The 11,331-nt window shown below is 38.2% G+C and overlaps 1 protein-coding gene across 1 annotated transcript; it reads left to right on the top strand.

Moving 5' to 3' along the window:
- The first annotated feature begins 6,473 nt into the window (after positions 1–6,473).
- Positions 6,474–11,331, top strand: LOC133824310 (uncharacterized). The gene is made up of 5 exons (XM_062257188.1): positions 6,474–6,969; positions 7,898–7,961; positions 9,122–9,546; positions 9,630–10,165; positions 10,241–11,331. The coding sequence occupies exons 3-5, from the start codon at positions 9,396–9,398 to the stop codon at positions 10,823–10,825; spliced, it is 1,272 nt and encodes a 423-aa protein (XP_062113172.1). The 5' UTR covers positions 6,474–6,969; positions 7,898–7,961; positions 9,122–9,395; the 3' UTR covers positions 10,826–11,331.

Genomic DNA, 11,331 nt, shown 5'->3' with positions numbered 1-11,331 from the left:
TCAGTCGTATTTATGATGAACTTGAAACTAACAATAATAATTATATTGAGTTTTGATTATGTTCTTAAGGTAGTTACAACAATGGAGAGTGATAGCTCTCTTGAAGATGAACAGATGATGACTCATTAACCAACCCCTTTTACATTTTGATTTGCAATATTTATAGACGCGGAAATGGGAAGAGTTGACAGGTGCAAGTCGTTTCCCGATCCGGCTAATTTCTAAGACACTCAGATGAACACCAGGTTTCTGTACCCTTCAAATATGGCAATCCAGCGTGTCCAATGCGTGAGGAGGTTGGTTGCACTTTTCGGTACAAAGAAAGACTCAGGTGGTGAGGGTCACCAACGAGTGCCACCAGTGACTAGCTAGGGCCATCGAAGATGAGAGACTGGCAAGGAGCCCCTTATCCACGTGGTCGACGACAACCTAGTGTGAATGGCGACAAGACCTAAGCGGCTGGGGGTCGATTGACTCGTGCAACTGGAGAAGTAGATTCTTATTGATGAAGTACGTGTTTGTCTAAGTGTTGTGGGACTGATGAGGGTCACTCCCATGGCAAGCGACGGTGATTGCAGTGTCTTACCACTTCACCACTTGTTTTGATACATCATCAGCTATGCGGGCTGCTACGTAGCAAAACCAAAATTAGGCATAACATATATTTATATAGAACTACATTTGGTACTGACTTTTATTAACATGTTGAATAAATACAACTCAATATCAAATATAGTTTCATATGAAAATATGTTATATAATATAACTTAATATAATACTATACAATACAATATAATACGACGCATCAAACACACTATTTAGTCCAAGGGAGTTGCAACTTTTTGTTCCATTGGGAGTTTTAGTCTAGAACTCTGTTTTACTGTCCTATTGGGAGTGTCTGTTTTTTCTTTTCTTAAAGTAGTTGGACTCTTAGAGCTCATCATAGAGGAGAATAGCAACTAAGTTTATAAACTCAATTTGGGGATTGAATCTCAAATTGTTAAAGATGCTGAGATTAGGGGAAATGAGCCCATGGGGCACGACACTCAAATGGAGCAAAGTTCCAACCATGTCAAGAAAGTGGAGCGTATGAGACAGAGATTGGTAGAAGCACTGTCACTAAACCTTGAAGCTAATTTAGAACTTAATGAGAAAGAAAGTAACTAGAATGATGGTCTTCTCAAAAGTTTTAGAGTTGCTAGAAATCTAGTTAAGCAAATACTTACGAAGATTTGGAGTTTGAATACGAAGACAATCGTAAACAGATCTTGAATTAAAGGCCATGGATTATTAATGGAGAACTACTCGATATAAAGGAGTGGCTGGAACATAATAGTAACCATTTAATATTATTTTTAGTAATAAGATATTAATGGGTCACTAATTTGTTCAGTAATAAGAAAGTAAGTGTTACCAAACTGAAAATATTAGTAAATAGTTACTGTATGATAAAGATCAAGAAGAACAAAAAATATCACATCAACTAAACAATTTAAACCAGTAAAATTAATAGTAACTAATTATTAATATTTTCAAAAATATCACAATAATTAATTACTAAAAGAATAAAACCAGCAAAATTAGTAACCCGTTACTAAATCAAAACATATTACATTAGTAATATCAGTAACTAAACCAGAAAAAGAAAACCCATAAATAAATATCTGAAGATCAAATTCTCTCTAGCCAATTATTCATATTAGATTGGGATTTTTTTTCATAAATATAATATATTTTTTGTACTTTTTTTACATTTCCTAATTTTTTTTTAGGTTTTAAAAAATATGATAAATTTTTTATTTATTTATAAAAATACGGTGTAAAAAAATAACTAAAAAATAACAATTGGACGACAACTAGACATCAACCCACTGCATACTAACACGTTCAAAAGAAACTATTGGATAACAACTAGAAGTCAACCTACTGCATACTAACACGCTTAAAAAATAAAAATATATTTGTTCAAACAACTAACACCAGTTAGACATTAACATTACAACAAAACAACTATACATAAACTTAAACAACGTATAAATAATACGAAAATAACTATACAAAAACCGAAACAACTACAAAACAACACAAAAGAAGAAAAAGAGTTAAAACCGTAAAAATGTAAAAAATATTTATTAAAAACTTAAAATTCAAAAAAAAAAAAAATTTGATAGTCCGTAATATTTTTAGCGAAATTATATATATTATGTAAATTTTCCTGTTAGATTCACTAGATGGATTTAGGACCCATAAAACCGGTCAATGTCAAATACTTTATGGTCATAGATTAAAAAAAATTAAGTAACATAAGATAAAAAACAAAACACAAAAGAATGAGTAATGTAAAAGAATGAATGAGTTCGCATTACAACTAGACACAAAAGAATGAGTAATGTAAAAGCCTGAAAAGAACGCATGCGGAGGGATGAGGAAGAATAACAGAGGGAAAAGAAAAAAAATGTTCTAAACAAATAATTTCAAATTTCAAATAGCTAAGAAGATAATATTATGAATAAATATTATTAAATATTAAAAATACTTTAATTCTTTTATATATAATTACATAATACCCTTAACATGATGTAAAATTGTTAAACACTTATCTTTAGTGAAGATATGATTTATTATCTTATTTTTAAAGTTTACATTTATATGGGAGGAAATTACATTTTATATGAGATTTTTAATAGAGTGTGTAAAAATATGACTTTTTTTTTAAAAAAAAATTTAATCTATGACTTTTTTTAAGAATTTTCACTTTTATGGGTTTATTTTCCCATATTTTTGTATAAAAGTTGGTTTATGCCATAATTTTACTCTTAATCAAATTTGGAAGGGTATGTTTGTAATTTGATTATTATTATTTTAGGTTATTTGTTTTTTTATATTAAATTTTTCTTTGGTTGTTTTGCATTTTTTTTTTGTAATATGAATTGTTTTTAAAATGATTATTTATTTATTATAAATGTTGACGCCGCTTTTCGTCAACAGATAAAAGAAGAGAGCACGCAAACAATTAAAGACAATGACTAAAACAAACAAACGAATCAGACACGCGGTTTTTACGTGGTTCAGCAGTTAAATCTGCCTAGTCCACGAGTCTCTGTTATTAATCTCAAGATTATCTCTGAACAATCCTTTAGCATGAATTCTCCAGAGTTTTCTCTCAAGCATCAGAAATTCCATCCTTTACAATGGTGCATGCCTTCTCTATTTATAGAGAAGGATGCAGAATACTATCCCACATATTTTGGGTAGTTACTCTTTTGTGAATAAAATAAATGGCTTTAAATGCCTATAATCAGATATAAAAGGAAACGTCCCTGAAGACCAGGAAACGCATAACTGACCAAATAATATCCCACGATTCTTGGGGATTTACATTAATAAATGAGGATCATATCCCATATCTACAACACTTGTAGATATTCAAGGTAGTCATTGCGTATCTCCAAGGCTTCGCGTCATTGTGCGAGCCGCTGACACTTCCCGAGCTTACATTTCTTTCGAGATGGCATATCGAGCTCGAGATCCCTGCTCCGAAGTTGCCTCTGAAGATGAGGGGCTCACAGAGCTATCCTTCGAGATCGAGATCATTTCGAGGTCACCATATTCGAGATCTGTACCATACTTTGCAGGCTCCGATTTACAATCGTAGAGCACACCCTTAACCCTCACGAGACCATTTAATGCGAACTCAGCTTTCGAGGTCATATTTTCTACGGCTCGAAATCTGGGTATAACATTTTGCCCCCTCAAAAGTATCTGTTCGAATCCTAAGAGAAGGAGACTTTTGAACTACTTTTTTCGGGAACCATACTGTCACTCTCTTAAAAACGGACACGTGCCAGATGGGTATTGCTCACTTTAGGTACTTGAGTACCTTGGGAACATGCCCACGATCGTTCGTCTGACAGCTTTTCGGCGCTATCTCATCATCGACTCCCCTCCATTCGATCTGATGAGGATTTCAATCAACGTTCCTGATTAATTCAGTTTTCCCACCTATTTATGCAAGACTCCCTCTTCGTCTTCTTCACATTTTCTCATCACAGACCAGAAAAAAGAAACACTTCCTAAACCTCTTACCACAGTTCATGCTCATTGCATCTTTTCCAGGCCGAAGAAACAAAAGAATCCTGGTTTGTACGACTCAGTGAGTTATTTCCTGCAACCTCTTCTCCACTCGACGATTTCGCTGCACTCCCCATTACTGTGTAAGTACGCCATTTTTGTTGTTCCTTTTATATTGTGCTGGCTGTGTATGTTAGTTTACGTTATTAGCATGATGCGATAGGAGGGTTTGAACCGATAGGTTTTTAGGCTTTCTGGATTTTTACTCTGGAAGTTCGTCTCTGGTTTATATTCAGATTCAATCGTTTGAATGTGGTTTCAACTTTCTGGGTTTTGAAGATTTTAGGCTATGATTCTTGTACACCAAGTTTTCGGGTAAAAACCCTTATTCTTGACAATTACACGAAACCCGAAAAAGCCCTTTCCTGGCTAACCGCCACCTTTCTTTCCCTTGAACTTCGGGATTTTCAAAAAATCATCCACGTCCTTTTTCTTCCCTGTGGAACACGCGCTCGGGTCTTAATATTTAGTTTCTTGCCCTTAGCTATCCGAGCTTATCTTATCGAGTTCGTGATCCTTGCATGCATGGCCCTCACCATTTTTTCTTTCTCGTTAGATGTCACAGAATCTGGAAAGACGGTGGGGGTCATTACGAGCAATCCCTTACGAGCCCAAATCTCCGAGCCCGGAATCGGTCTTTGTCCGGAACCAGCGTCGGATTAAAGAGTACGAGATCGCACGCGAGCAAGAAGACATCCGAGCCCACTATCGCCGCCAGATTGACGAGGTCATCGAAAAGAAGAGAAGGGTCCTTCGGGAAGCCATCTATCCGGAGCCGAACCCCGGACCTAGGCCAGTTCCCCTTGACCCCGCGTTAAAAGTCACGGTAGCATACTATCCGGGGGAACTTCAGTTTTCCTTAATGGCGGAGCCTTCGTCTTCGCAGCCTAGGAGGGAGATGTTTGAAGCCGAGTTCTACCAGAGCTCGGTTACCACCTCCGACCAGATAACTGACATCCTGGCCCTTCATGGCCTTAGCTCATTGGACACACTGAACTGCCGAGCTCCGACAAGACATGAACGGAGCTGCTTCGCTCCTGGGGGCCGTGATTCCAGTGTGAAGTACGCGGCCTGGAGCCAGGAACACCTAAAGGCAGGAGCTTTGCTGCCCCTGAAGTCCTTTTTCAGAGATTTCACCGATTTCGTTGGGTTGGCTCCATTCCAACTCAACACCAACTCATACAGGGTGCTGTCTGCCCTGAGGTCCTTATTCCACGAGCTGGAGTGGATAGGACCTTCACCCCAAGAGATTTTATACCTCTTTTGTTTGAAGAGTAATCCCTCCCGAGCTCGGGGAGAAGATGGTTTTTACTACCTTTCGAGCTATCCCAAAGAGACAAAAATCTTTGAAGACCTTCCGAACCATCCCCCTGACTTCAAAAGGGCTTTTTTCTGGACAGACGGTCTGTTCCCGTCTCGGCATCGTTCGTTTAGGCGAATTCGTAAGTATTCTCGTTACTTTTTATTTTTGAGCTCGAATCTTTAGCCCTTGTATCCATGTTTAGTTGAAGTGTATCTCGCCTTTCAGCTAACTTTCAGCGTCCCACCCCCGACGAGACAATGAAGGAGCACAGAGGGAGCCTGCTCCGACTCCCTTATGGCAGGAGGTCTCTTTCATTTCTGTTACATGAGGACAAGCTTCGAGCTTGTGGCTTGTTGGGACAGGGCCAGTCAACCTCTGACTGGTCCAGTAAAAAATACGAACGCTGGGAGGAAGTGCCTCTGCCCACAGGCATCCTTCCTCCGAGGAGGAAAAGGAAAACACCTCTCCCAATTCGCTCGAGAAGTCCGTGGTCAGGGAACGAGGCAAATGATGAAGCCTCGGGTTCGGACTCTGATGGAGGTAAAACCCTTCCTACTTCGCGAATGTGGTCTCCCACTTTATTAAAACACAGGCCCAATAGACTAGTCTCGTGCCCACAGGATAGATATCACTTCTATATATGGAGTTGGGTAGATGACTGTGTCCATAGGTTTGATAGTGGGCTCGGGAAATATGACACTATGTATACCACATGTAATATCCAACATTTTCATAATACATTTATTTATTATAAATCAAAGTTTTAATACATAAAATGTACAACTTTACAAATTTAAGAAATAGTAATGGAAAAATAGTGTTTAAAATATGATTTTATGTTTTTAATGAGATTAAAGAAAGAGAAACTTGAGTAGTCAAGTATTGGACCCAAATGTCATATAATTTTAATTGGGGATTTTTATAAAATTAAGAAAGTTTGGCTAAAGGGCTTATTTGAAAAGAATTTTAGTATTTTGGGACCAAATGTAATTTTTAAAAATAAATAAATAAATAAAATAAAATAAAATAAAAGGCTTCAGCCTTTCATTTTACCCGAGCCCCTCTCTCTCTCTCCTCAGAAACTCTCTCTCTCTCTCTCTCTCTCTCTCTCTCTCTGCGTGTTACTGTTGCCGACGACGCAGGAGTACTTTCCGGCCACCATTTTTAGCCACGCGCCGGACCGTTGGATTCAGAGGACTCCGAACTATCGACCCACGCGGGAATCTAGAGCTCACTCGCCGATTAAACGCCTCAACCACTCGATTTAAGTTCGACCACCCCGCGACTTCAAAGTTGCGATTCGGCCACCTCGGGCATCCGTTTGCCCATCCGTCACCACCATCGTGCTCCTCGTGTTGTGGGCTTCAAAACCCAATAACTTGTTCCTACATCTACCATAGTTGGGTGGTGGGCCCACCACGAGCCACCGCGATCCACCGTAGTTCGACGGTCGAAACTTAGTGTTCGAGGTTCCGAAGTACGTTTTGAGTCTCAGAAAATCATCGTTTGACTTATTGTGGAACCCGATCATTTTGGTATAATTTCTTTAACCTATATATTGTGATTTAATTGTGATTGATTAGAGTAATTGTTATTATGTGTATTTATGGTATATAATTATATATTATTGATATATGGAATGTTTTCTGTAATTTACTGGCTGTCTGGGATTATATATATTTTTGATACAGGTTTTGATTTTGGAATTGTCCACTTTATAGCCGTTGTGCTGTCTAATTTTCTAGAAAATATTAGATATTAAATCAAGTATAAAAATACATATTTAATTGATTTTATATTAATATGGAAATTATTATGATTAAGTAATTTTAATTATTATTGTTATTATTTTGTTAAGTAAATCAAGAATACAGATTCATATATATATATATATATGAAAAGTATAATTTATAGTAAACCTATTATCTAACCATTATTATTGTATATTAATATTTGAATATTAAAATAATATCAAATATTAGTTTCTTACAGTTATTGATATTTGTAAGACCAGTGAAGTTTGGAGAAAGTATATTTATTATATCACTGGAATTGATATTATGACTAATTAATAATAATATAAATATTTATATTTATATTATTATCATTATATTGATTATTACAACTTTATGTTAAAAATATGATTTCTTTTATAAAATGACTATTTGAATATATACATCCATATACGTATTGCTATTGAAGTATTTTGTTATTAATATCGAAATAAGTTTAATTATAGACGATAATTATTATTTTTGTTGGGATTATTATTATTATTATCATAAGGGTACATTATCTTATGAGCAAGGTTTAAAGCATGGTTTTATATGAAGAGTTATTTGCATTACGTTGATAATAATTTATTATTATCATTTATATAGTTTCTGGTATTATTAATATACACTATCAATAGTGTATATTTATGATTTTGATAGAATTTAATAAATGATGTGCCTTGAATAGGATTTGTATGGATTTGATTGATTGACTCTTGGTGAGGAATTTTAAAATAAGCTAAGGACCTAAGGTAAGTAAATCTCACCTTTTGTGCTTAAGTGTAAGATGCATGACTACATTGATTGTGTACATCTGATGAGTTAAGTATGGTATGATGATGATGCATATGATAAGTATGTGAATGATGGTTATATGAACACCATAAGGGTGTTGTGTGATATGTAATTGATGAATTCTGTGATATGTGAAAGATGTCTTACTTGGTTAAGAATGATATGAATTATGTGCAAGTATGTGTTCTTATGTTGATGGATATGTGGATTACTCTATGTTCATGATTTGTTATATGTTATGATATATGAAGCGTTTAAGTTTTTAGGCTGGAAACCTTAGACCTGAGCCATAGCTCTACGTTAAGGTATAACAACGCCACCAACCCAAAGCTTCATGTATTATGACTAAAGATGTTTTGAGTTATATGAGATGTGATACAATGCCTTGATTGAATACCATCAACATCAGTCATGAACACGAACATTGGCATTTCAGCATCAGCATGTATGCATGGCATGTACAGTTATGTGATACATTATTATGTGATATAAGACCATGCATATGAATATGAGAAAAGTTATGAAATGTCTTGAAAAGTCTTATGTAAAGTTAAACATTTTAATGACACAAGGCTTAAGCAAAGTGATAATAAGATGTTTAAAAAGGGGGCCACTGTTTTGATGAAGCAATCAAGTAAGTTCAGTAAAGAAGACGGAAGTCTATAAGACTTATAGTGGCTGCCCACTAGTGTGGGCTAGGTCAGAGTTGACCATTCAGATATGTTTGCCATGTTTCCGTCTTTCTCCTCCATATGTGTAATAAGTATGGCAGCTATGGCAACGATGAAATGAGTGTTATGATGAGCCTAGCTGAGATGATGGCTAGCCGGAGGAGAACCCATGGGATTCTATATGGTATGTGTAACAAGCCCTGCAGGCATTGGCTGAATCAAACAGTGTGCACAAGTGATATTGGGCCCATAAAAATGTGAAACTAAAAGAAAGAGCATAAAAGTAAAGTTTGAAAGTGCATGAGCAATAAATGAAATGCATAAGTATATAAGTCAGCATATTAGTATATGTGCACTACAAACTCACGACATTCATGTGTATGTGTATGCATGAGATTTGCTTACTGAGCGTTAGCTCATTATGTTATTTTCCAACATTTTTCCAGGTGTGGCTTTAGCTGTTGAGCAACTTGTGGAGCACGGACTCAATAGCAATGCAATAATGGTTTAGAGTTTTCATATGGCTGCCTTAAATTTAAAGTATTCATACGTGTAATAATTTCTTCTAATAAGTTTATATAAAAGTTTTAAATTTTTCTGTATTTCTTCATATCATTTTATTTAATTCTTTTGGTCAAGTGCCTTACATACTCGTAAACCCTAGAATTACGAGTATGTGGCAGACGTACCCTACCTTAGGGACGTTACACCACAGACGAGATGTGGAATGGGATAGCTGTGCAGTATGGGACCAATGACTATAGGGACCTTTCGAGGTTATCACCAACTTATAGGGAAGGCCCTCCCCCCGCCTCTTCTGAAGACGGGGGAATTTCATGGTCCCCAAGCTCGATCTCGGGGGAAAGTTCCAGTTAGGTTTTTTCTTTCACCACTCTATATAGTGTTGGAGTAACTTGTATTTCTTTCACTGACTCACTGTGATGACTTGTGCAGGCAACATGGACTCCGACCTCGACGCCCTCATCGACAATGCGGGTGCCAAGAGGAGCAAGCGCCCCAGGGCAAGGGGACTGACAACCAGTCAGCCTGGGAAAAGCTCCAAGAGATCCAGGAAAACGCCTCCTCCTCCCCCGCCGGCTTCGAGCTCTGCTGCTGCGTCGACTGGCCAGACTAACGTCCCCACGACGATACCACCCTCGCAGGTCGTCGTCCCTGTGGTGGCGCCGGCCTCGCAGACTGATATCGCTGCCGTGGTTGAATCCCAACCTCCTGTGGCGGGTCAAATGCCTTCTACCCAGCTCGCCAAAAGACCTTCTGCTTCCCGAGCCCAGAAGCTAACTATTTCCACCCATATGGATTCGTATGTGGTGGATAATGCTGCCGGTCCTCACGGGTCTACGCTGATCTCGGATGTAATGTCCCGGATTGGCCAGAGCTACGGCAATTTTGAGGCTCCTCAGTGGCAGTGTCTAACTGGCACTCGGGACCGCACTGTCCTGTACGAGAAGAGTATCGAGCACACTGCCTCGGTAAGTATCCTATATATTCCCTTTGCTTACATTCATGCTGTCCCGAGGCTAATGATGGTTTCTTCCTTTTTTCAGGCTCTTGCTTTCACTGCCCAGCTTAATTACGAGCTGAACAACGAGGTCCATACGAGCAGGACCCTCGTCCAAGAGGAGAGGGACCTCCACCTTAAAGCGAATGACGACCTGAAGGCAGTGAATACTAAGCTCGAGGCAGTGGTTAAGGAGCGTGAGGAAATGGCCAAGGAGCTCAGAAAGCTGAAAAACGAACTTGAGGAGCAGAAGAAAGACAACATCCAGCTTCGGGAGACCAACAAGAAGCTCGAGGAAGACAAGATCGTCACCCTCGACCTCATGGAGGATATCAAAACCCGCCTTACTGCTGAGTTCAAAGAAAAGAAGGAAACGGCGGTCGATTCAGCCATGTACCGGATGTGGGCCTATAACGAAGAACTGGACACCAGTTTTTTGGGTCCCCTCGAGGCGTCCTTCCTGGAACGATGGAATGCCCGGCTCGAGAAGGAAGAGGCTGACCAGCTCGAGAAGGATAAAGCTACTCCGAGTACTGTTTCGGAGGGAGCTCAGGAGGATAGTCATGCTATTCGTCCTGAGGGGTCCGGTGCCACTGATGCTGAGAAGGCCAAGGAGACTCCTCTTCTTTGAATCTGACCTCGGGGAGATCAGTTTTCGGGGCTGCGTCCCATTATTTCTGTAATTATTTCAACTTGTGCCCACGGGGCTGATACAATTCCCTTTATTATTCTTTTATATACTTACATTTCTTGGTTCGAAATATTTTGCATATTTTTATAATTGATGGACCGGTTATGTTTATTTATGCATACAAACATAGTTTGGATTTAGGCTCGAAATTCGATGCATTCATGCATAGTTTATTCGATTTATCCGTTTCCAACCTCGTTATTTATCAAGGTCGGACATTACTGTAACCATGAACTGAAAAGTACTTATATGGCATGTAATATGAATGATTTGGTTAATCTTTTTAGTCACTTTCCCTCATCCTTAGTATCTTAGCTCCGAGGTTATGAGTTCGAAACTATTTTAAGATGTTCCAGCCTCGATCTCGACATATTTTGTGACGGGTTTAGGCTCCCATTCATCATTGATCGATAATTTGGCTGGTTTGTTCCAAACCTGTTATGCTT

Source organism: Humulus lupulus, chromosome 3 (genome assembly GCF_963169125.1).
Source record: "Humulus lupulus chromosome 3, drHumLupu1.1, whole genome shotgun sequence".
Lineage (NCBI taxonomy): Eukaryota > Viridiplantae > Streptophyta > Magnoliopsida > Rosales > Cannabaceae > Humulus > Humulus lupulus.
The sequence above is the reverse complement of the archived record's forward strand: the minus strand, read 5'-3'. Positions and strand labels throughout refer to the sequence as shown.

Excerpts from the sequence above, each read along its gene's own strand:
- LOC133824310 (XM_062257188.1), top strand. The coding sequence starts at position 9,396 with ATGTGGAATGGGATAGCTGTGCAGTATGGGACCAATGACTATAGGGAC. Across the intron at positions 9,547-9,629 it reads GATCTCGGGGGAAAGTTCCA|GCAACATGGACTCCGACCTC; the intron begins GTTAGGTTTTTT and ends TGACTTGTGCAG. Across the intron at positions 10,166-10,240 it reads GTATCGAGCACACTGCCTCG|GCTCTTGCTTTCACTGCCCA; the intron begins GTAAGTATCCTA and ends TCCTTTTTTCAG.